Source organism: Scomber scombrus, chromosome 6 (assembly GCF_963691925.1).
Source record: "Scomber scombrus chromosome 6, fScoSco1.1, whole genome shotgun sequence".
In the NCBI taxonomy this organism is placed as follows: Eukaryota; Metazoa; Chordata; class Actinopteri; order Scombriformes; family Scombridae; genus Scomber; species Scomber scombrus.
This window is the reverse complement of record NC_084975.1, coordinates 6,791,362-6,818,632: the sequence shown is the minus strand read 5'-3', so window position 1 is coordinate 6,818,632 and position 27,271 is coordinate 6,791,362. Positions and strand designations below refer to the sequence as shown.

Genomic DNA, 27,271 nt, shown 5'->3' with positions numbered 1-27,271 from the left:
TCTAGTGTTACAGCAGATTGCCTCTCTGTCACCACTGCCAGCCATCAACAGAGCAAACACAGAGTGTCTCGCAGATGTTTCTGGGACTCGTAGTAGTTATCATTCTTTACAGCTTTGCAGTAATAACTTTATATGACGTTGTTTGTCTGGGTGTGGGTCATGTGTTGACGCAGCACAGCTTTGCCTTCAGACAGGATTGTGGACTTTTTTTAGTTTCTCTCAGCATGTTTGCCAGAGTTTCATTATTGTCAACCCAGAGCCAAATTCTACTAAAGAAAGCCAGTGACGATGCATCCTCTATTCTGATATTTAACATCCAGAAAAATACACTAACTGGCCAGACTGGTAAAATAGAAGATATGCATTTAAAGTGTCTTTTATTGCTCAGCGAAATAGCTTAAAATTGTATGGTTTCATAATTTGTTAATGACTCCGACAAAATTCAGTTAGCATGGACTGATGCAGACTCATTATTAATATAGTGCACAATATTCAATTCTAAATGAAAATTTGATCAAAACCTCATTAATACTTGACTTCAATAGGAATGTTCACCACATATCGCTCTGTGTGTTGATAACCGAAATGTAAATATCCCATAATCTCTGTGATTGTGAGGCAAAGAAAAATACATATTCTTGTCTATTCTTTTAAAAAAAAGAATGCATTTAGTATAATCTGTGAACTTGCATATTGAACAATTTGCATCTCAAGTTACCACAGCTTGATTTATGACCAAAAATTGGTTAATTTGTATATCTGACAATAGAAAACACAAAAGAAGTCGTGTGAACTAGAGAAAAACAATATTTAACACATCTAATTGCCCCGCACTAACACATTAAGTATCTGTTTAGAGAATCTTTTCCTTGTTTTTGTAAAATAATATTTTTAGCTCAAAGTTCATGCAGCCTGTGAGTGCTGGAGGCTTGAAGCATCATCAGGTAGCTTTCTGGACTTTCAGTGGCCGTTAAATAATCCGAGCTGCAGTGCCAGCGGTCCACTGTGCAGGCTGCAAAAAATCAACAGTCATAATGTTTTAACCTACTTTTGTTCTGCAGCCAAATCAGGACCCCGTTTGCAGCTGTCGCATTGTGTAACTCAATTAAGGGACGCTTATTTAAACTCTAGGAAATGCACCAAAGTGTCATTTAGTTCTTGGCAGCGGCTTGTTTGTGTGCCTTCCTCTGTGTGTGTGTGTGTTGTTTTGTGTGTCTTTTATCAAAGTAATGAAAGGGAGTGACTGGTGTTAGTCTGTGACCGAGAGCAACGAGTAAATTAGTTCTTTTACCATGAAAAGAAGAGTAATTTAGCTTTATATTGTATTTTTTTTCCAATTAAGGTTTGAATCCAGCCCTCTGCCTTTTAGATTTGAATTGAAAAGGTCACATGTAGCCACACAGTCTTTTATCTTAAGTAACTTCACTTCTACACTTAGTTTAAACCAATTACACTGTGATATTTTGCTCACAGAGAGTACTGTACTTGGTAGTCTGTCTATTTCTGAAACACACAATCTTGCACTGTCACCCACACATGCAGTAAATGCAAGCATCATTGCTCTCTCTCTCTCTCTCTCTCTCTTTCTTTCTCTTTCTCTCTCTCTATCTTAATGCATCACACACACCCATGCACTCACTAACACGCACACATTGTTAAACATGTACAGTGTGCTGTGAATGGGAATGACCTCGCTGTGTTTCCCCATTCGGCTCTGGCAGCAGTCCTCCCCGCCCTCCCTCGCTGCACTTCAAACACATTTCAACTGGAAAAACCTTTTAAATAGACGTGACCTTTGACTAAGAGAACACCCACTCACCAAATGATTTAGAAACACTCTGTCTGCACCACATCTGTTAAAACACAGGCAGGTGTGTGCAGTGGCAAAAGATACAAAGACAAATTCCTCCTATTTATCTGTGATAAGGGTTTCGGTCAAAGCCAGCGGCTCCACTTTTTAATACATCAGTCACACTCGCGTAGAGGTGTGTCTTATCGAAGATGGTGACACATTGATCATTGCATCATCAATAAAAGCAAATGTCCAAAGTGCCATGTATAGTATTTTAACTTCAGTAAATCATTACCACATTAACTTCAGCCTTGGCAGAGTCATTACACAATAACTGAATGCAAACAGGAACTAAAAAAGAGTCTCTGTCTTATCTCTACACTTTATCTAACATAATTTAATCAGCTGGATTGCTTTATGACAAAATATGATATAAACTTAACCTCTTTTGTAACTTGACTTAGTTTGTCTTATTATAATAAATGCTCAGTTACTAATGTCGCTCATCTTGCATGCTTTTGGAGATAAATCTCAGTCAGCCGATGCAAGTAACAACATCCTGTCTGTGTCAAGAAGCAACTGGGTGATTAATTTTCGAGGGACACTATTTAACTCTGTGTCACTGTGTGTTTAGCAGACTGTTACTGATTATTCATGTGTGTTTTTGCTCTGTGGTCATGTTTTGTAGCAAAAGCTTGTTGAAAGTATTGATATACCATCTACTTATCATAATTTCTACATATGTTGCTTATTTATTTCTAGAAGGAAGCTTTTTGAATGTGAGATCACTACATTAAAGAAGGAAGACTAAACCTCATTCCAAATCAAGTCTTTCTTCTTTCGCCTCTTCAAAATCGATTTTATTGCTGATTTAGATAATAACCTTGTCAATAAGTAATTACGGAGGTCAGTGTTCAGTCAGTCGTGACTCAGTTTGAACCTGAACAGCAACAGAATGAATGTTAGAAAACCTTTGCGGAAATAGTTTGATTTTGGGCTTTAAAGGTGCACTCGAAGGAATGAAATTTTGTCTTTCTGTGTGCTGAGCATTGTGAATGGAGAGAATGAACATCGATTCTACTTTGAACTTGAACCTTGTTGGCAGCGTTTAAAAAAATAAGGCTCTGAAGGAACACTTCTATTTGGCAAGAAGAGTGAGAGAATAGACTTCAACTAAAGTTTTATGGCAACTCTGCTTTTTATTAATCCGTTAATGGTCTATTTATTGAATGGATTAATCATTTAGTCTACAAAGTGTCAGAAAATATTGAAAACAATTTGCCAGAATCGGGAGTGACATCTACAAATGTTAGAAGGTTAGGGCCTGGCATTTTTGCTTGATAAATGAATTCATTGATCAATTACCACATTTTTCACATATTCATTTTGTTATAATGATTGATCAGGTGACACTTGCTCTCCTAGTAACTTTGTTACCAGGACAAACAGGAGTAAAGTAACTGCAGCTCCTTGGTGACACACAAATCATATGACAGAGCAGGTGCAGTGTGCACGCTTGTATGTCAGCGAGGGAGATCATGCGTGGTATGTGTGTTCATGTGTGTTTGCATGAGAGGAGGGTTGTGTTGGGGTGAGTGCTGTCATGGGTAGCCCCTTGTTTACGTAACCCCGAAGGTTTGCCGCTCGTCCTTCATAATGTCATGTGAAAAAAAGTCAAACAGAGGCGCACTATGTATCAGCTGACAGCGAGTCAAGACGGTCTGCTGGGGCAAGAAGGTTTAGTTTGATTCCTCCTGTCATTGCTGTCTTTTAGTCTGCTTCAGCTGCAGGAGAGCTTTATGATCACATGAATAACATACTTAGCTGGCATAAAAAGGCATAAAAGCGAGAGTGGCCTTTAGAGCTTTTTCTTTTTCTCACTTGACAAAGTAATGAGACATTTTGTTTGGGTGTCTGAATTTGGTCAAAGGATAAAATGCCATTAAAACACAAGTCTCATATCCTCTTTCAGATCTTTCACTCTTGTGCTACAAAACTCCATATTAATATCTTAAGAATAGATAGCTGCCATTGATTGCTCTGCTTTTGCCAGACAGCAAAAAGGATGAGCCATGTTGTCTGAACAGTCTGTCTGGTTGTGTCAGGGTAGTTTTTACACCACATACTGTTGTATCAATAACAAAGTTTTTCGGTCTACATCGCAGAAAGTGCACGGGTGAAAAAACTGTGATGAATCTGATGCTTTTGATAGAGGCACATGTTCCCTGCTGGGATCAGTGCTGAAACAGGTGTCAGAATCACTAAAAAAACATGTGCTATACTCTGTGTGTCTGAGCTCAGCCGATTGGTGCAATCACAGTCCTCTGTTGTTTGTATCTGAGAAAGCCCTGCTGAAGCAGATGGAGCTGAATTTGGCTCCAGATTTGAGAATTCAAACAGACTGTAATGGTTAGTAGGAGGTCTCTGCAAGTTTGATACATTTGTTGGATTAATATCCTGCAGACAGTCTGTGGAAATGCAAACTGTGAACACATTTCACTGCATTAAGCTTGACATCTTCTATGAATAACAACTTGTACATCTGCAGGTTCACAGTAATTAAATTTAAAATGTTGATGCCACTGCAACTAATTTAGCCCTCATGCACTGCATCAAACATATAAATACCCATAAAACAAACTTTATTCCATTTAATCTTGCCTCTAAATGATGTGTTGTTATATGAAGGGTGAATCACTTATGCTGTTATATAAAGTGAATGATTGTGGCATTGATTTCAGCCTTGTAAGAACCAGTATGTCCCATCGACAGCTGGAGACACTGAAGAAGTTACAATTAACACTTCATCATCAATCAATCCTTACCTTGTGATGCAGCTGGATTTACAAGATCACAAGAATACATCTTGTTGTATCCTTCAAGTTATGTTCTTGTGTCTGAACCAGCAGTCGTTTGGACCGATCGGTGTCCTATGTGGATTCTCGTGTAATCCTGCTGCCTGGCAAGGTAGGATGCTGAGAGACAGATGGCTCATCCAATCACCTGTCAAGTATTTTTTTGAAAGTGCTTGCCCTTTTTTAAACAGTTTTGCAGAGGACAACTTCTCATACTGTTCTGTGTAACAAACCATCTGGTGCGCCAGGTTACATTATTCCTGCATTTCTCTTTTTTAAAGCATGTATTTTTTTTCTCCTTTTGTATGTTTTGCAGTAAAATCTAATTTATGTGATTCAAGTGTCTTAAAACATTAGTTATTTTTTGTCATATTACCATTACAATAACATTGGACTATGGACATTGGACTATAATACATTACAGAAAAATTTGATTGTGTAAAGGAAGAAATAAACCACAAACAAAACAGAAATGAAACTTTATTACTTCTAGTACAGTAGCTGAAACAAGCCAACAAACTTATTTGTAACAGCAACGGTCCTGTTAACATGCGTACAGTGGGGTTTGTGCCATAGACTGTATATAAGAAATGGACATCCGTGACGTCACCCATTGGTTTGTGGACTGCTGCTCGGAAGCCAATAGTTTCGGATCTGGGCAGCACCATCTTGAAAATTTCCGGTGCATGCCGGGAAAAATAAAAACACAGATTCTACTTATATGGGCATCAGGAGGGGCATGAGGCGCCCTCCTGAACCTGTGAACTAATCAACCTGTCAATCACGACGTAGCCACACCCTAATGCATACTCTGCTTTATCGTCAAATATAAAATCAGGGAGGCCAAAATGTCACAAATGAACATCATACTGCATTGAAGAAGGCTTTAAACTAGCGATTGAGACCATAAACACATTTTGAAAACGTTTACTGAGGTTAGAAATCAAGTGAGAAGTTGGTGAATTCTCCATTGACTTGTATAGAGACGGAAGTCCTTTTGACACCAAAACGGTCGCCCCCTGATGGCCTTTTGATAGAATGCAGTTTTAAGTTACTTCCGCGTTGGCATCATTTCAGAGGACCGGAACTCCCTGCCTGGTTTGTGCATATGAACTCCCTGCCATGAATATTGAGGGAGGGGGCTTCAGTACTTTTTTTTAATACGTAGTTCAAAAACTATCATACCAAAAGCTGGCATTGAAGGTCAGATTTATCACCTTGTTTAGTTGCACTTTGATCAGGCTGTTTGTAATCTAAATGAAAATGTTGCCAATTTTTGACTGTCACCGAAACTCAGGAACTGTATCATTACAGGTATTTCAAAATATCAAATTATACTGAGCCCCATAAACACATCACTCACTTTCATATTTACACCCTGGCTAATCTGACTCCACCCTTGTATGTTCTAGACCCGTCACACTTCCTGCCGCCCTGCAGGTAAACACCACGTCTTACATGGAAAGCTGCATGTGTAGTGTCAGCATCAAGTAGGCTATTTTAATGACTAGGTGTTGGGCTTTTTGAGAGTTAGCTCTTTTAATGATATGGCTGTTATGTAAGTCTGTCATAGCTGGAGATCCAGCAGGGGAAGGTAGAGCAGTGTCTCTGTTGTCCTTGGAGATTGAAGCTTATGGGACTACAGAGATGTTTGGATGAGTGGAATACATTTGTACAGTAAGCTCTTAGCTGATGCTGTATTTCAGGTACACTTACAGTATCTCTTAGCCACAGTGAGCATAATGTAATACAAGATGAACACAATGAAAGGCTGAGCAGAGGCTTTCAATTCAAAGCCTTGAAGCACCCGTATTCTCATCTGACCCACATGGACTACATTATGAATGTCTTTACAAGTTTTTGTTTGTGTATTATAGGTTTAAATATACTTACAGCTCTCTTCATCATAGCCTTCAATGCGTGAAGTGTGATAATGTATCATATTAGCACTCCATAGAGTAACAGGATATGTCAAAACAGAAATATGTATCACAAAAACACACACTGTGATAACTTTCCATGAGATTTTATGTAGGAATTATGCTTCTTGCAGTGTATGGATTAAAGGGAAAACCAAGATATCAAGATGTCAGCTGTTTGGCGTGCAGAGACTGTAAATAACTGTATTTCATTCTTTAAAATAGACATCAAATGGGTTACATTCAGAATACATTAAGGTCAGCAGATATTTGTTCTTAAATGATATACGGCAGTTTGTTGTAAATTGACCATTATACTCTAAAAGCTGTATAATATACTCTATTCCTTACATATTAGATCACTGAATTCCATGTTTTTTCATGTGATTAAATGCCGTTTTTAAAGCTGTACAATGTCAGTTTTGGCCACTTGGACGCAGATCAACACAACAAGCTAGAAATCACATTTGACATATTATGACTGTACAAAGTTAGTATTGCTAAAGTGTTAGCTACATCGCATCCAGCAGGAAACAGATGCTATAAATGGGGTTGATGAAAGCACTGACACTACACCACAACAGTACATTTATTAACTCTTAAAACCAAAATAATGAGCGGAAAGGTGTGTGATTATTGTCTTTGGGTTCCAGCGACCCCTTTCACATTGAACACGGTAAAATACTTATTAGTGCAGCTTTAACTTTTTGGTTGACCCCTTTTATCTTTTAATACCTCGTCTAATTCTACCTCAGTTAGACCCCAACTCCCAGAAAAAAGGTACTGGATTTGACCCATTTAGCATTTAACAAAGGTCTCAACAGTGTTCAGTATTGAGATAGAAAAAGCAGCAGTGAGAGTGTGGTAAGGCAACTTTTTCTTACATGTGGTGTCTGGATTGCTTCTTACTCTCAGTCTTGGTTCATTGATACATTTCTTCTTGTACAACTCGTAAGAAGTGGTTACTCAAGGTACAAGCCCTTGCTCTTTAATTCTGAGGAACTGACACCAAACTTTTACTTATTGAAAACATATTTATTCAACTCTACTGAAGCTAGACTGATCACATCTTGCCGTGAGCATGAGAAAAATAGACAAAATGCACCAAATGGCAAAATGGTGCCAGAGATGAAGAGGTACATTGTGAACAGGTCTTTTATTACCAGTGTTAAAGGCCATTGTTAAAAGGGTGCTACATAAAGCTTTTAGAGCTACTTTCAACTGTATTTCCCTTTGCAGGTTCAGGTCATCGTTGCCTCAGCTCTTGTGAAATGACACTATCACGTCTATTATATGTTGTACTATTTTGAACCTACCTGCAGAATGAAATCACAGCCGCTGATAAACAACCTCTCGGGACACTGTATTCTATGAGCAATCAGACACGGATTTATCAGCTTCCCAAGAGAAGCGCTTCACGTGTCGGCTCAGAAATGAACATGTCTTTTGTTTGAACATGCATAATCACTATCCAAATTTACTGCTGAGCTCACTGAGAGGATTTTGAGGTGACTGTGTCCTCAGCGGTGATAAATGCTTCTTAACTATTTAATAGTCTGACAAAGACATCAGAGTTAATAGGTTTAACATACTGCAGTTAATTCAATAAGATCACTGTGAATTTGACATGTATTTATGAGTTCTTGCACGTTTCTGTGAATGTCATCGGTGGATAATGAACATAATCTTTTAACTCAGCAATATAATGGGTGATTCATTAGTCGGTCTTAGTGTGTTGTTTACTACACAATTTGTTGGTTGTAGGAATGTAAAATGTAAAATAAGTGATGTCTGTAAAATGAGCACATTGCAGAAGAACACTGCTTTTAGTGGAATATGTTTGTATTAATATAATGGACCATTAATATAATAATAATGTCACAGTGTGTTAATCCTCTTACCATAATTTCCCACAAATTTAATTTAAATCCACATTTATGTAACATCTTCCTGCCAATGTGATTCATTTTTTTTTTAAATTTAATCCATTTACAAAAAAACACCAAAGACCTCTTCCATACATATTCATCACTTTTTGTAAATGTCCACAGCCAAATGATACACAGCAGGTACACAGTTTTATATATAATTAAAATATTTTTAAATTTTTTTTATCATTTCTAGATAAAAGGATAAGCTGTTTTCATTTTGGAAGCAGGACAATTCTGCTTTTTTTTTTTGTTTAAAGAAAATATCAGGAGAAAATGGTGGAGTTTTTACTTCAGTGGTTGTTCACATTATTATCGCTTCATGCAGATCTGTAACCATAATGCAACATACATGCCGTCACGAGCATCGACCAAGGTAGTTGTTTATCACTAAAGCAACGCTGACATCACTGGAGCTGCCATTTAGCATCTGCTGTTGAATTTGATGCAGCTCTGCAAGGAGAAAGTCTCCGTCATAGCTCGTGGCTCAGAGGCCTGTCAGGGTGATTTGTTTTCCTTTTCATGCTATAACTGATTGATTATAATTCTGTCCCATTCAGACAATTATTAATTCTTAGAGCCCCTCCGATTGGGCTGCAGGGCTCCTTGTTATGGTGAAACAGTGAGCGTATCCCCCTGAGGGTTGCTACTATCTGGTGCACTGTGTGATTTTGCCCTGTAAAACACTCCTCTGGCAGCGTGACTAACACCATCTCCGGTGCTGAGCTGCTCTCCTCCCTTGTGGATTGGGAGCAAAGGTTCTTTTATGCTCCTCATCACCCGTTTTTGCTTTACAGAGATTTTTTTATGAGGAGCTGTCAAACATTCATGTGTAAATGTGAGTACAGACCCCTGTAGGCCACTATAAGTGATTAGTCAGGGCTTATGAAACCTATAAATTCTTTACATGGTCCAGATGAGAAGAATTAAGCTCTCTCTCTCTCTCTTTTTTTTTTTGATCGACCAAATGTATCCTGCTGCTGTAGAAAATGTCGACTTTATTCAGCCTGCAGGAGAAGAAAAGGTTGAACTTATCCAAACCCTGGCAGAATTAAATAATAACAGCCACTAACTACACTGGACAGTTACTAAATCACTTTTTGGGCAGTATCGTCACTACAAGTACGACAAACTAAGACAAACTAAAATATATAAAGCAGGGAAGAGAGGAAATGAGTAATGATTACTCTGAAATATTACTGTTATAGTTTTCAACTATGAGCATCTACAAGTATTACTACTACCACCACTACTGCTACTACTATAACTACGAATGATAATAATGATAATATTAATGATTATAGAATAAAAAATATAAAAGTAGCTTCAATGTAGCAAACTATGATACCAATACCAATATTACTCTTGTAAATTTAATAGCTATATTTGGGTTTATTTATTGGGTTTATATGTTTAATTGAGATATTTCTGAACTTCTATTACTTTATTCAGTTTTGTCTGCTGATCATCTGAGTAATTCGACTCATTTCTTTTCTAAGAGAGTATCTGATAGTGATTTTTATATTCAAGCAACAAACAGCACCATGACTGAATGTAGACTTGAGCTGCAGTTTCTCAAATGGCCTCTAGATGCTGGTTTCAGGTAAACTGACTCAAGTGAAGTTAGAACCTAAAACATTGTTTGAACTGTCAAAGATTTTGGCAGAAACAGAAACTCTGACTTGAGGCTTTAAAACTTCTTCAGTAACAATGTCACCAGTGTGATGTCCGTGTTTTTTACAGTCTATATTACTGTTAAGATCACTGATTACACCAGCAGCAGCAGTTACTGTAGTAACATGTCATTTTCAGATGTCACTATGAGTTGAATGAAAGGTGTCTACAAGTGCTATTAGTTGTGACCAGTTTCATGTGACAAGTTGTGTTAAGGGTCTCATGCTGTGAGCTATTACTGGCATTGTAAATCCCTGTTTTGGAGCCTGCTGCTGTTGCATGCCTCCTGGGAAAGCTTGTAGTCTTGTAGGATTTGATCTTCTGCTACATGAAGCAGGAATCGGTACAGCATGAGTAATGTGAGCTGCTAGTGAATGGAAAACAGTGTTACATTGATTTCTGGTAGAGATGGGAAAGGTCCCTGCACCTTCGCACGGATGAGGTTTGTTTACTGAGTGTGTACTGGGTGGTTCTGATTAATATTGCGCCTCTATTGGTGGATACCAAGCAGGTCTACTGGAGCAGTTTTTAGGAGACAAGAAGTTTTCTCAGGGTTTGTTTTGTGTCACTGCTGATTCTGCTGCAAGCTGCATAAAGCTATATTCTTATGTGTATGTATATAGATATAAGACTAGCTTTGACTAGTATCAAGAATGTCAGAAAGTGGTGAAAAAATGACCATCACAGTGTCTCAGACACCAAGTAGAAAAATAGTCCACAACTCAATGTGTTTTAGTTTATGTTAAAATAACTTTCCTTAAGACATTACTATAAACTTCCTAGATTAATCAATTAATTGATTAGTTGATTGGCAGAAAATTAACCAGAAACTAATTTGATAATCAATAAATTGTCGTATTCTTTATTAAAACAAAAACAAAATACCAAATATTTGCTGGGTCCAGCTTCTCAAATGTGAAAATGTAATGCTTATCTTTATCATACACGATAGTAAAGTGAATACCTTTATGTCTATAACTATTGATCTTTAAAATTTGAATACATTACTTGGACTGTGTGAAATTTTAAGGGACATTTTTCAATATTTACTAAAATCTTTTGAGAGAAAATGTGTAAATTCTCTCTTGTGGACTGTTGGGATAAAACATCTGAGGTCACTTCATGAGCTTTAGGAAAACGTGATTTTTAATAATTTTCTGACATTTTATGACAAATAATCAAGAAAATAATCAACAGATTAATAGATAATGAAAAATAATCATTTGTTGCAGCCTTAGAAATGATGATGTTATTTAGTTAAATTATGTTGGCACTCATTTTGCAGAAGTCACTTTAAGAGCTGTAGCTACACTTAATCCAATAACTTTAAAAACATCAGCATAAACATTAATTTATCATAACAGCCTGTCATCTGTCTGTTGTAAAGCATTCACGCTCCTGATGAACTGTAGAGCAGTTCACTTCACTCCCTAAAACACACACACACACACACACACACACACACACACACACACACACACACACACACACACACACACACACACACACACACACACACCGTGACCCTCCCTGCCACCCCGTGTTGTTTACCCAGCTGAATGCTTTTACACTCTGGTTGAGGCTTAGAGTGACTGGCTGAGTCTATAACTGATGGAGGCCCAGGCCCACACTGTCCAGCATTTTGTGCTGAGCCAAACACTTTGCCCCTCACAGGCTGTAGGGGATAGGTTGGGCGGGGTGGGGGTCCTGCAGCCACCCCTCACATTCTACACAGAGCTGGGAAAGTCAGGGACGAAAGGCCCATCAGGGTGGGGAGGTTGGACAGAGCTTCTAAGCCCGCTACTCCTCTAGGGAATGATCGGCTCGTGTCTGCCGCACTTGTGAACACAGTGGGGTTGAAAATCCAGGGTGATGCTTTCACAGTGTTTACAGTGCAACCAAGGTTGCTAATTTTGTCTCCTTTCTCTCCTCCCTCTGTCGCTGCAGTCATAATCAGAGGACCACGGCGTTTCGCCATCCTGTGACTGGGCAGATTTCTCAAGAGAACGTGGATTTTCTCCTGCAAGAACAGTGAGTGATTGAGATTATTACTTCTTCTTCCTTGATCCACACGCAAACACAGAAATCCTTCGCGTTTGAAATGAAAATGTATTTGATGTCAGATACTTTGGGTTCCATTGACTATCTCCAGCTGTTTCAGATATGTCAACACAAAAATTGGCTAAAATGTGTTTTCTATTCTCTTCCAAGTGGTGAACGTCACACTGTGAGCTGTTTGTTTTCTCATTCTCTTTGAAATGATGAAATGAAACCGAATGATACCGAAAACGAGAATAATCTAGAAGCTTTTAAAGACAGATCCCACCACTCCTGCAGCAATGAGTGTTTTATGGGTTTGTTTTTCCTGACCTTCGATTTAACTTTGAAAACATCTTACCCGTGCCTCTAAGCTAACATTTACATATTTTTTTTCTTTCTTTACCAAGTTGTATGCTTTCATTGAGCGGGTAGGCAGCGTGTTTCAAGAAAAGTTCAGTGTTGTTTTAAGTCATGATGTGGGCCTTTCATTTTACCGGTGCTGACTTTTAAATAAAGAAGTGAAAAGATAAAAATGTTGCTGGTTTTTGTCAAGGACATGTAGTGCTGTTGGAGTGTGCTTGGTGATGCTATAGCAGGATCAGTAAAATGTTAAAAGGATGCTCTCTCTCTGCCTGTTTGGACCATTAGAGTTGAAAAATGCTGCTAAATGTAGTTTTTGTTGGATACCCAACATTAAACAAGAATAGTGATGGATGGATAGGCTACTTCAAGAAGAAAAAGGGAAAGAGGAGGATAGAATATAAATATAAGCTATAAATACATATAATAAATCAAACACTCAACACTGTACTCGGGAAGTTAGTAAGATAGGGTAAACAAAGATGATGAGCGACGGGTGATATACTGTATATGTATGAAGCTTCAGCCACATACTAATTAGCTCATCTTAGCATAAAAAAACAGCAAGCAGAGGAAAATTGTTAAAATTGGATCTGTCCAATGGTAACCTGGCAACCGCGCAGTGACGTCAGGAAGTCGAGGCAGCCAGCTGAGAAATTGTCCAGCAGATAACCCCCCTGTAAAACCACAACTTGTCATTTTCACACTAAGGAGGATATAACGTGTTAATTATAAGCTGCAGAGGTGCTGGTGGGAGATTTTTAACCTTAGGACAGGCCAGCTGTTTTCCTCCTGTTTCCAGTCTTTATCTGGAATGGCTTCTGGTTAAAAGATTGGTATTTATCTTCTTATCTCAGCATGAAAGCAAATAGGAGAATTTCCCAAATTCTCAAACTATTCCTTTAATTATAGACTACATTTCTGTTTTGACATTGCCATGTTCTCGGGTTCAATCTGTCCCTGGAATAAGTTGTAAATATTGTTAAATATTTAGAATATCTCATTCTGTTTGCTGCTCAAAAAACCACACACACACATAGTATGTTTGTCATAATACTGGAACCAGACTCTGGTACTGCTGGTTGTTTTAAAGCTGCAGTCAGTGATTGTGCAGATTGTTAGTTTCTGAGAGGCATGTCTTTCTAAAATATCAACTTAAAGGACCAGTGTTAAATTAAGCAGTACGGTTTAGACCTGCTCTATGTGAAAAAGGCCTTGAGATAACTTTTTTATTGTGATTAAGCGTTATATAAATAAAGATTGATTGATTGGTGTGTAGGATTTAGTAGCATCTAGCGGTGATGTAGCAGATTGCAACCAATTAAATACCTCTCCCTCTCCCCTTCCAAACGTGTAGGAAAAACTATGGTGGCCATGAAACTTGCAAAAGAAATGAAAGACCCTATCTAGGTTCTGGGCTACTGTAGAAACATGGTTCCTATGTAGATAGATAGAATTCTAAGATTATACACAAATTAAAACATAGTCATAAATATTATGTGACATTTCTCCCAAGTTACTTCTGCTAGATGCCACTAAATCCTACACATTGCACCTTTAAATATCCAGAAATCACAATGTATCCTTGCATCAGTTGCCTGCTCCCAGCACACTAATGCTTACCCTCATTTGCTAGTCAGGTAATGCTTTAAGAGTCCAGGTGAGAGTGCAGGTGTCTGTGGAATAAATAAGTGTTTACTCACAGCTTTTTAGGAGGTTTGTTTTGCACTCTTTGGGTGAGATTTGAGCAGAAGACTTCCTTCCAGGGACTAAACACAAACACAAACCTTCACTACAACAGAGAGAATCTCTAAGGTCTCAGTTACATGAGATACTCTTTTCTTTTGAGGCCCTAAAGTGGGATGCAGGTCAGTATGACGGGTGAATTTTGTGTAAAAGCATCTTTTAGTTTCAGTATATATATATATTTAAAAAATCCTCTAGAGAAAACTCAAGCTCAAGCTTTGTGCTTCTTCACTCGGAGAGCTTTTTAGGAACTTTTTGCACAGGGTGGCTCATTTGTTAAGGGGGTATGTGCATTCCTCAGGCTGTCAAGAAAAATGAGTCTACATCTTGCTTTTGGCTCTTTTTCGTGAACCAGTTTTGGTGAAACATTACTCAGAATGCAGTGATACATTTGACATTATTCCCTTGTTTTCAGGTATTTGTACTGTGCTGTAATTGTGCTGCTGTAGTCAACTAGAACCAAACCGTTGCTCTGCATTTGCCTACGCTTCTTCCATTTCCTTCAGCTATTTAAATCCACCTGCACATAGTATAATCTCAGGAGGTGAAGATGATTTTGAATGTTAGCTTGCATTTGGTTAAAGCATAAAACATTCAAGAAATTCAGTACTGAATTAATTCCTTTTGAGTAGGATGTATTTAAATGTGACTTACACTCCACTGGGAATGTGGTTGCAACAATAAAGTGGGTTATCTCATCGTGACCCTCACATTTTGGATCTTAAAATTGCTGTCATAGTACAGTGAGTGTTGTGAATAATATTATAAAGTCTTGTGATAAGAAGCAACATTGTGCTGCCCACTGTGGATCTGCATTTTTTTAGATAAGGTTTCTCTCCATACCTGCTTACATCTGCTTTGCCTGTAGTTTCAAATCAGGCCCCAAAATGTTGAAGTAGGGGGTCCCATAAGGATCAATATAGGGGCCCCTGCCTTTGGCTCTACATATAATTAATGTACAAACCAGAAAACAGTCAAGTTTCAATGACTTCCAAACCTTCATAACTTATTTTAACTTGATTTGTACTACAAAAAGACATTTTATATCTTACAAACACTGAAACATTGGTGCTCCGACCATGATCCACTCATGCCCTCAGCAATAATATTATTGTTGCAGTATAGTAAAGCTGCAACAATTAGTCAATTGCCAAATTCTTTTGATGATCTATTAATTGTACTGTATATTTTTCTCAAGCAAAAATACAAAACATTTGCTTGTTTTAGCTCTTCACCTGCAAGGAGTTGTACCTTTTCTGTATTAGACAGTAAATCTCAACATGTTTGGGATTAGGACTGTAGCAAGCGAGCAAAATGAAAGTCTCAACTTGGGCTTTAAAAAAAGGTACAATCATTTCTTACTATTTTCTGACAGAAACAAATGACTTTGGAAAATAGTCTTCAGATAAATCAGCAATTAAAACAGTCATTAGTTTCAGCCCTGCACTTTAGCATTAGATGTGATATGTTCATATCTTCAATCAGCAATTGCCAAGCTTGCCACACAGATCCGCCTCCTGTGGGCTATTTCTCCATCGCCTGAGAGCTGTTGAGATATTTAGACAGGTGGGAGGCGGGGTAGGTAGATAGGTAAAGCATATATATTTTGTGGAGAGGATTTTTTATCATATTTTACACATATTGCTGGCTGCTTTCCATATTTCAAACACACAAATATTGACATAACATTGACAAAATAGTGACAAAACACCAAAAATTATGTGTAAATGCTGTTTTAAACCATTTTTAAAAACATACAATGCAAGAAATGATTAATGCTTGCATGCAATCCTTCCTAATTTAGTGGCAGATTGTAATTTATCATGCTGCAATAGAAGCAGTGCTGGTAAAAAGTTTGTTTTTTTAGCCGTGAAAGGCTCTTTCAGATTTGCTTTCTGACGTGTGGGCAGGAAGAGCATTTCTTTGAACCTCTCTTGTCCAGCAGACACCTTACATACACACCTCCTCAGAAGTCTTTTCTTTCTTCCTGTACCTAGAGTGGTGTAGTTGTCACTGAGCTTCTTCATCTCTGCCAGTCTGACTTGTGCTTTCTCTCTGCATTACTGTCGCTCTCTCCCTTACTTTCGTGTCCTCTTTCTCACCCTCCCCTCCCACCCTCATTATATGTCTTTCACCGCCTCTCTTTACTCCATCTCCCCATTCCAGACGAGGAGGGACCAGGTTACATTCTTCCCCGCTATGTTCTGATGGATCTGTCTTATTAGCGGCTGCGTAGGTGTGAAGCGAGCCTGTCCAAGCCGCTCTGATAATGTGTCAGTACAGCACTCACAAACGTTGGTGTGTGTATATGTGCCTACGAAAATAGATGGTGAATTCTGTACAGGTTTATGATAAAAGAAGGAATCGGGGTGTATACTGTAGTATAGAGTACGTTAATTTAGAAGCAGAATACCTGTGTCTCAGTGCAATATAGCACTAATACACTTGAGGACGTTCTTCAGTGTGATTATGTAAGGCACCTCTGAGAACTGTTAGTTGAAGTACCAACTTCATAGTCACAGTAAAGAACATCCTCAAGGGTAATGTGGCTTTGGAAACCCACACATGAATATTAACTGGAAAAGCTTCCTGACAGCTGGTGGACAACAATGATTAAGTAATCCCCTGGTCAATTATAAAGCAATAAAGGAATCACAGCAGACAAGACTTAGTGGCTAAAACATACAGTATCTGTTCTATATTTCATTGAGACTTGTTATTTTTCTTTTGTTTGTATATATATGAAACTGAAGATGTTTAATGAAGATGTTGAGCAAATTGTCTTGGGGAAAACTGGGGAAAATTCATGCTTTTACAGCTAAAAATTTGAGCTAACTTACACATCATACATGCAGCTGGGCCTCCTTTAGAAAACTCTTATGATCTTATGAACATTTCCCCTGGTATGCTTATCTTTGATTCATAAAAACACCAAGACCAAAACGAGTTACGTTTGGAAAGCTTCATCATATCTTGATGTGTATTGTAAATCTCTGATGCACTGAGTGGATAGAGAGTGAAATAAAACATTATAGCATATAGTCAAATACTCACAACCAAATTGCTGCATGAATACAACATCATTTTTCTCAGGAGATGAAAATGACTCAAAAGTCTGTCATTATGATGAGCGTGGTTTATGATGTCTTCCATAAGCGAGATGAGAAAGGACTAAGTGACTGGTTTCAAATCTGGCTCGCAGAATTTGACAAAACAACAGCCTGGAGTTTTGTTGTATGTAGTTAGACCACTAAAATCACAAATTGTAGTTTTTAAATTAAATTAGTTTTGCGGTGCTGGTGTGTGTGTGTGTGTTTTTTTTAACATTGTTAAAATCCAAGCTAGCTGTTTCTCCGTCTTTCCAGTCTGTATGCTAACCTAAGCGAAAAGCTTCCTGGCTCTGGCTCAAAGCTAACGCTCTAGCAAAAGTGGAATTGATCTTATTATTTATATGTTGGAAATAAAGTGAAGAAGTGCATTTCCTAAAATATTGAACTATCCTTTTAAGATTTAAATTTTATTTCTAGATTGGCTCCCCTCATAAAGATTTCTCTGTAAACAGGCAGATCTGTTGTAATTGTATAAATAGAGCTCGGATTGTCAATGTCAGGGTTCATATTGTGATTTAAATAAACTTCTAGCTAAATATTATAAAGATTAGGGCTGTAACCAACCATCATTTTCATCATTGATTCATCTTTTAATCATTTAATCAAATGTCAAACAACAGTGAAAAATGTCATATGTTCACAGAGCAGAATGTGACATCTTCTCATTGCTTAAAAACTGGGGGCAAATAACTGACGGTGTTTCCTAAACACTTTTCTCACAATCAACTAAACAACCAGTTATTTCAGCTCTAATAAATATGTTATTCTCTTTATCAGCCGCTGCATATTTGGGACTCTTTAATCCGCAATATATGAGAGGGATTTCTTGAGGCTTGTTCTTTCATTCACAGCATGTCAGCACCAATAATTATTAAATGCATTAACCTTGTGTATGTTATCGCTGTTGGGGTTCAGTTTAATAGATTTAATGTGACATTCACCTTTAAAAATTTGATTTAATTTTTGCCGTGTCATTCATTCATAATGGTGGAATTCTAATCATTTTTCAGAGGTACATATCTGGTTATAAATAGTCACAGAATTCCTCTCATCCAATTACGTGAGGTTCAAAACACAGATTGTGTAATTCCCATTAAAGCATGTAGGAGGCATGTACAAGACACCTTCTGCTTCTGCTGTGAACCCTTATTATCCAATTAACATCGCACCGCTGCAAACAATGCAGGCAAGAAGATTTCAGCTATTGCCCCAGGCTCTATCCAAAACGTCTTGTGTGCTGCTATTTAAGGCTTCAATAAGCCTGCTTGAAGCACTCTAGATTTTCACTGAGGTCGCAGCACTTTTGTATACTTTTATGTTCATCCAAGGATGGAGTTTTGCTCACCTGAATGTTTTTTTTTTCAGCATCACCCTGCTTCACAGTCATATTCTAATACACATATTTAGACCTTTTACTGTCGGCCCCTGAGCCTCTCAACTGGAGCAGCGCTAACCTTTAGATTGCTGCCACCCTGTCAGCACCCCATGCTGTCACACAAGTTGTGAAGCTCATATTCTGGTATATATCTGTCACCTCAGCTCCAGCTCCACCTGCAACAGTGAGGCTTCTTTTTATATTTGATGTCAACGTCAACTTTGATGGAGGCATCAGCTCACAGGCCATCAAAGTAGAGTTGAAACTCCATCTGAGAGCATTATTAGCAGCAGGGTGTGGTGTGTGTGTGTGTGTATGGAGGCCGGCGTCAGTGGGCTGCACACTAAGGTTTATCGTGGATTAAAGTGGCTAAAGTGTCAGGACTTTACAGCTCCTAGGAGTACCTTATCAGCTCTCATTTTGGCAGCAGAAGAGATGGAATAACTTCCTTAGCTTCTGCTGTCTGGACCTCAGTATCTGTCTGTGTCAGAAGTATGTCTAGGTCTATTTGCACCACATCTGTCTTCTTGTCATCGAATCCAGAATCATGAAAAATTGAATTTTTTTCATGGAAACTCGAGTGAGCTGTGTTAACTTGAAGAAATTTCAATCTCAGTTCTCTTAATTTATAAATGCACCTTGACTTTTGAATGTCCTGCAACCTTTGTTGCACAGTGTGATATACAGCAGATCTCTTATCTCCTGTTTTTACCACTGTAGTCTAGATTTCAGAGCCAGTCTTAGAGCAAAATCATATATTTCCAAGTGAATTCCATACAGTTTCATCTATCCATGGCTTTTTCTGTATATTCTTCTGCATCCTCTGAAGTTGCTATACATGCCAATTAGCCGCTAGATGTTGCACTATAGCACCAACATCTGAGAACACAACAAATGCATGTCATTTTTTCAAAAAAGTTACCAAAACAAAGAACAGAGAAGCTAAGAAAATAACACACACAGAGATGATGTGGCTTAATTCTCTGCTCTGGTTGCCATTACTCCTCTATATCTTTACAATAGTCAATAGTTGTTTGTGCATCCAGTGAGACCGAATGTCATTTATTGCACCTTTAAGCTATAAGTTTAAACATCAACAATGCATCCTGTATCCTTTTCGCTCAACAATTTTATTCCACAAACGTTTGTTTTTTTAAAACTTTAAACTTTTTAAAACATTCTAATATATTTGGAGAAAAAAAGCCCCATTTGTCAGCTATAATTGTCATTAGTTTTGAGTTTGAAATGGAGCATGCATGCGTGTCGTAAACTCTGCTTCTATAAATAGCGATCAACAGAATTCCTGGCTGTCACTTCACGTCTTCTTTTCCCTTTGTTGTGTTTGTCTTTCTCATTTCTTCCTCTGTGTCACCTCTTATCTGTCCTATTTGAAGTTCTCTTCTTTCTGTTCTCCTTCTTGTTGTCAACATATTTCTCTCTCTCTCTCTCTCTCTCTCTCTCTCTCTCTCTCTCTCTCTCTCTCTCTCTCTCTCTCTCTCTCTCTCTCTCTCTCTCTCTCTCTCTCTCTCTCTCTCTCTCTCTCTCTCTGTCTCTTTGGTCCTTCCCCGCTCATTGATATGGGATCTGGCGATTTTAGGGTAGCTACGCCAGCAATGTGATGTGAACGCACACATGGTGCTTCTCCAGGGGTGCAGCATGGCAACGCTTTGGTTGACTGTTGCCATAGCAGCAGTGTGGAATTGAAACACAGGGATACACATGTAGAAGGAATGTGTGGTGGCAAAGAGTATCTCTCCCACCCACTCGGAGTATTCAAAACACAGTCAGTCGGTTTAATTGGATTCAATTCAACCGTGTTGTAGAAACTGCATTCTTTTACAACTAAATAGCAACAGCACATACTTTTTTCTTAAATTGAAGTACTGTCTGAAACACGTTTCTCTCAGCGTAACGAGAACATTATTTTAAATTAAGGTATGGCAGGTTTGACAAGTTGCACAAATGTCACTGGCTCTGGCGCTAAGGTTAGGCAGAAATTGTGGTCTTTATTTAATACAGAAAAAAGTCCAGAGTGACTTGATGTGTAGTGCTGCATCTTGCCTCCACCTCCACCTCCACCAACTCTATCTGACATCAGTGTGATATATAAATCTAGCATTTAATCAAAGGTGTGAACATAGTTGTATCTTGAAAATAATTCTGTCTCCATCACGGTTACTGCAGCTTGCACTTGAGAGTAGACACTTTTAACAGAAATGGTACAAACTACTAGGCTAAGGGGGTCAGGTGGTCAGCAACGAAAAATGATAACCTGTAGCAGGATGGGGACTGAAGGGTTTCTGGGGCATGATCAATATGAAGTAATAAAAATCAAGATGTATTTTGGGTTCTGCTGCATTGAATTTGTCCATTTCTGTGTCTCTCACAAGTCCCTCAGTGTAATGGGATTGCAAAAAAACCCCAAAACCTTCAAGTCTTCAACTGGCATATTAAAATCTAAAAGAATGACAAGAAAAACAAACTATTTCCACTAATGCAGGACTTACTGTAACAGCAGATTTGCAAACATGGCCAAAAAGGCAATTTAGCTCCATCGACATGATGGAAGAGGATTACAGTGCTATGACAGGAATGTCAGTAAAACAAAATTTAAAGTGGAGAAATAAGATGCTGTAGATGGATTTGTATTGAAAAAGTAATCTTCTGAAATGAGGACACGGGCTGCCCTTACCAAAAAGGTTCTTAGAGAGAGTTCTTACTATTTGTTTTGAAATAACATTGGGTAAAAATTGAGTTTAACAATGTGGCAATGCTGAAATAACGTTGTCCGCTCTGTTTGAGGATGACTCACTTGTGTTTTTCTCTCAGATGATTTATTGTAATATTTCTGAATATTTCGGGGCTGCAGATTGAAAGCTGTATAGTGGGAGTCTGACTATTTAAATGCTGCGTGGGCTGCAAGCGCTGTTGATTTTTGACATACATAGTTGCTGCTCTATGTGTGTGTTTAACAGTATGTGTGGCTGTGGAAGTGGGAGTTTGGCAAAGTTTTGAAGTGTCATTAAGTGACTTTTTCTTGTTATATTGTGAGAGGTATTATTAAAATACAGGAAACTCTTGAGGTAAAATGTCAGAATCCTTCTGACTATTACTTTTCCTGTGTGATTAAATCTCCTCTGTGGCCTCTTCATTCACAACATGGCTGCCTTTTCCTCCCACAGGCATAACAAGTGGAGGCGAAACCTTTTCCTACTGATGTACAGCCAATAAATGCCCTCCAACCCATAATGTACTTTCACTTGACTCATTGCCAATGTTGCTGAGTGAGATTAATATTCAATGTTTTTCAAAAAAATCTGGGTTCCTGCCCTGTCATACTCTCACTGGCTAGAAGTGCATCTTAAGCGTTGGTGCATGAGTATTATTCGACTCCTCTTCCTCTTCTCCACGCTGTAATTAAACCTCGTCAGAGTTGAAGCTCAATCTATATTTAAAGCAAGGCCAGGAGTACATTGGCATGTTTGCATTAACTCAAAGATTTCATAGAAACTTAAAATTGTTTTCTTTTTGTTTGCAGACGTCATTAGCCGTGTTTGGTCCCATGTTTCCATGTATTTTTTTTTTAATGATGGGCTGCTAGCGTGAGGCTTGCACACTTTATTTCAAGGCTTCTAGCTTTTGAAGTCACTTCAAAGGATTGTCTTCGGGTTGGGGTGAAACAACAGCACGGATCATTTTGGATATATATGTTTATTTCTCTAAAAATGATTGCCCTGTTAGATCCCAGTCATGCATCATTTTCTCTATTCATTTGTTAAAATTCAGCCTTCAGTGAAGTCTTGTTAAGTTTTTAAAGGTTTGAGGTGGTAAATGCAAACAAGGACATCATGTCGGGGCTAGCCTCTGCTCCACAACCCTTTCTAAGCAATCTCTAATTAAGCATTTCTTCCTTTGGTCTTTCGAACACAAGACTGGGTTAAAACCTAGCGTTTGGCTGGACTGTGTTTGGTCACTATGTGAAAATGTGGCTACTTTGTTACAGGGATAGCCAGTGGTAGTGTCTATGATGTGAATTCCTGGATGTGAACATTTTTATGTGCAATTTTCTGTAGTGGTCCCAGTAATATTCACTGGTAAAGTATACTAAAGTAGCATATCACATCACATGATTAAGCTATTTTTGAGTTTTAATAAAGGGTATAAATGCAGATAAAAGAACAATTCATTCCATGCATATCTTCTTTAATTTGAAAGAGAAGTTATTTTAACTATTCTAATTATCTGTTAACTCCCCCTGCTCTTTAATCTGTTTCACTCTGTGGATTTCTCTCGTTTTTCACTCTGCATTGAGTGTTTTTGTCAGAGTGATGGTAATCTGTGGTGTTCTAATTGTGCGCTCTTCCTCATGCCTCTGTGCAAGTTGTAAATTGAATGTTTTGACAGCAGTTTGGATGCAAATTCATGAGGCTCATTTCCACCCAGTTACTGCAGTTACAGTCAAATCAAGCGTACATGCAGAGCAGCTGCACCACACTAAACTCACACAACAGCTACATGAGTCGCATGTTTTACCTGCAAGACTCGTGTTTTAATGCTGCTGTTCATCATTTGTGATGTGAAAGCATCAGAGAAATGAAAAGCTTGCATCTTGGTATTAGTTAAGTTATAAATCCAAACACACAGCGGAGCATCTCTCCTGCTGGTTGCTGATAGCGCTGGATGGAAGAAGACACAGTAGATATGTTGGTATGCGTCTGTTTAAAGAGACGTTCAACTGACTTTAAATGCATTTAACATCAGAGATGAGAGTGTCTGAGCTTGGAGTCACTCTGCATCGTTCTGCTGTCCCCCGCTTCTATCATCACGCATGATTCATCCTGAAAGAGCAACGGACAATAGGGGAAACTCCACTACTCGGTCGGCTGACCAATGGTGTAACTTTTTCACTCAGTCACGGACAGTCATAGAGAAGAACACTTCTCAGCTGCTTGTGTTGCATCTATCTTGTTGCGTACAATGGAAGCATCCAAGCTCAAAGAGGACATGTTTTATTACTGACTAGTGATGTGTGGGATTATTTTGTTTATTATCTGGCTTTGTTGAGGAATCCGTTCTGATTGGAGGACTCTGAGGATTCTTATTTCTTAATAATGGGAAATTGTATCATATCTTTTCATATCATTTCATATCATATTAACTAGTGATGCCACATGCCCAAAAAAGATACAACTTGTGACACAAAGAGATAGATAGAAACGGTCTAAATTAAATTCTGTTTAAATTATACGGTTATGTTACAGCCTTAAGCTCAGCAATGTTGGGTTGTAACAGGATGTTAAATACTGAGACCAACTGGGAAAATCTTGGCAGGGAAATTAAGTGAATAAAGCTTTTCCCTCATCAGTGACTACAACGAGTGTGCCCTTTAGCAAAGCACTGAAATCAAAGCTGCTCCACTTGAGCTGTTTTATAGCCAACAGTATTTGGAAACTCCCAGATTGACATATGGAATTTTAAAGCTTACAGGATGTTGAAATATTGAATTATGTCTCACCATGCAACAGCAAGCTGGAAAATTATCAATACTGGAAATATGATGTCTCTTTTATAAGCAAAATAAGTAGATGAACAGGTTAACCCTTACATACTGTTCATATTTTGACTCTACACTAATTCACATTAATAAATTCCCAGTCAGTCATTAATAAATCTTATGGAAAAAAAGACATTCACAATCACTATTTTATTGACCAGGAGAACATTTTATAAAATATAATGAATACAACATGTTGTGAATGCTGAGTTTTGGTCAAATTTGCACATTTGCATATATAAAAATGTGTATCAACTGCAAAAAAAACCCCAAACAAAACAAAACCCAAAACATGCAATTTATCTCCATTTTTTGTCTCACATTAGAACAAGTCCTGCTTAAATATATGTTTCATGGTGTTTTTACAACTGTAAAATGTAAAAATGGGTCATATTTGACCCTGAACAGTATTTAAGGGTTAATGATTTCTTAGCCATTACAGTAAATGTACATTAAATTGATCAGAAGTTAAAATATTGTTATGTATTGGTGGACAGAAAAAACAAATTAAATTAAATGTGATGGAAGCCAATTTAGGTTATGATGTTCAATATTTGTTTAAAACAAAACATCAGATTTTAACACTTCACAATAACATAATCCTGCTTAAAATCTTATCCCAACCCACATACAAAGAATAAATAACAAAACTATTTAAGATGGTAATCTTTAGCCAGGAAGAGACAGGAAATAAACTGAATAAACATTTGGGAGACACATTATCCAAACAAGGCTGCCAAGTCTTGAAGAAACTGATATTTAGTGAATTTTAAGAGAAAATCAGAATCAAGAGAAAAATCAGATACTATATCAGAAAATAGCCGTATGAATGTCAGAGTATAATTTTGTGCTGTATTTCTATGCAGTGCAAAATGAATGGTAGTATCACTTTTTCATAAGCACTCTACGGAACAGCCAGACCATTGATACCACACTGATGGAGCCGCAGCACAACATGTGTAGTGGAGTGTGACGGTGTCCTTTCATTTGGTCTCTCTTGAATCACTCAATCTTTAAAAAAAAAAAAATCTTTTCTCTTTCTTCTCTTTCTCTTGTGCCTTTGTCTTCTCAATTAATTTAGTTCACTTGGTGAGAACCCTCAAGTTGCCGAGACGGTTTTCAAAACCAGCAAGTAGACTTTAAAGGCTGCAAAATATAGTTAAAAAAAGGGGGAATTTTAAGTAGCTGAGACATCAACAGTTGGTTGTCACTTATTTTGCTTTCACTCTTGAGTGCCTCTCTTGTGCGCTCTTTGTTTTGTAGCTGTCTCTTTTTTTCCGTCACGTCTCTTTGGTTTTTCTCTCTCTCAGATCCTTCTGTGTATCACTGTCTCTTCAACCTCTCTGATCCCCGCAGAGAGGTAAACAGATTACCACCCATGACCCCATCCTCTTTGGGCATTTGAGGTAAATAAGTGGGTTATGTTCCTCTGGACCTCCAGGAGCTGTGTTACACATGGATTAATTCACAGAAAGAGAGGTCATACCTTTTTTACAAACCTCCGGAGTTGAAGCCAGCCTCCATTCAAAGGCCAAATAATGTTCTCCTCCTTCCACCATGATATCAAATGTGGCTTTTCCCTCAGACTCCCAGTAGAAGCTGTGTCCCTTATGGCAGACAGAATAATTGAGCCTTGTATACTTCCCTGCAGAGAAAGGAAGGCTCTAAAATATCTGTTTTCCTGTGAGGAAATCAAAGACTCTCACTTTTACCTCATCTCACTTTCCGGCTCTTTCTCCATCACCCCTCTCTGTGGCTTTCTTCTGTCTTTCAGCAACAAGGTCATGATCATTATTGTCTGTCTCTCACTCTTCTGTACTTTTTGGAGAACTTTTTCTTTGCAAATGGTAGCATATTAAAAAAAACCTGAATAAAATGGCAAAATTCCACAAGATCTCCAAAATGTCACGTTTAAATATTTACTTTGACAAAGAAGCTATAAAAAAAAAAAAAAGCAGAGAAAGGTTTTTTTATTTTTGACAAGGGTTGAAAAGCCACGTGTTTTTTCATGCTTTGGTATTCTAGAGAGCATGAATTATAACCTACATTAGCTCCTAATTAAAGAACAATGATTCTCCCTGGTACTATTTATTTCCGGTGAATACATTATTTTTGACTTTGATGAAAATGCATCTGATTTACATTTTGTAGTTTGTGACCTTTTAGAAGTTTGCATGAAATTATCTTGACGGCAGAATAAAAACAGATCTAATATCTCTCTGGCTCTAAACCCACCCACACCACATCCTGGAGCTTTACATTATGCAGCTGTAGATAGAACTCTGTAAATGTGCTGAAACTGAAGGTTGTGTTAAAGTACGGTCTGTGATATGGAGGGCAGAGAGGAGGGTCTGTTCACTGTGTTAATCTGTCTGAAAAACATTCAAAGAAAGAGTTTAAATGAAAGACGAAATCTTTTTACAAGATAAGATCAGATTTCTTCCGGAAGCATTCACAAACCAAACCAATTAGTGTGTCGTTTCTTGCTAATAGAGCAATTCACAGTAAGACAGATGTGTGTTTACAGAAAGAACAATTTATGAATTTATTTAAAGGAGAAAAGATAGCCCTAGGTAATGAGGTTGGATTCATAGATGAGGGGAGGCATTACATTGCCAGTGTTTTCTCTTCTGAAACTAATCAGGCAGATTTATACACATACTCCGCCTGGTGTCATCCCGTTGACAATAAAACATCCTGGATGAAACGTCTCATCTGTCTCACCGCAATGCGACAGCGGCAATAACGGAGCTGTCATCATGCAAAGAGATATTCTCAACGTGTAGCCGGCAAGCAGGTAGTCACGTTTTTTGGGGGATTTGTTGCCTGACTAAAAGTGTGTTTGTGTGATCTGTTTTCAAACCTGCAGCACACATACATGAGTGTTTTGTCTTCATATTCTTGTGAGGTCACACATT

General features: G+C 38.1%; 1 protein-coding gene across 3 annotated transcripts in view; it reads left to right on the top strand.

Moving 5' to 3' along the window:
- Nucleotides 1-27,271, top strand: part of plekha7a (pleckstrin homology domain containing, family A member 7a) — a 140,571-nt gene that overhangs the window by 64,442 nt on the left and 48,858 nt on the right. For all 3 annotated transcript variants that reach the window (XM_062421617.1, XM_062421618.1, XM_062421619.1), the window contains one exon: nt 12,116-12,199. In XM_062421617.1, coding sequence (XP_062277601.1) covers nt 12,116-12,199 — 84 coding nt within the window. The remainder of the gene's footprint in view (nt 1-12,115; nt 12,200-27,271) is intronic.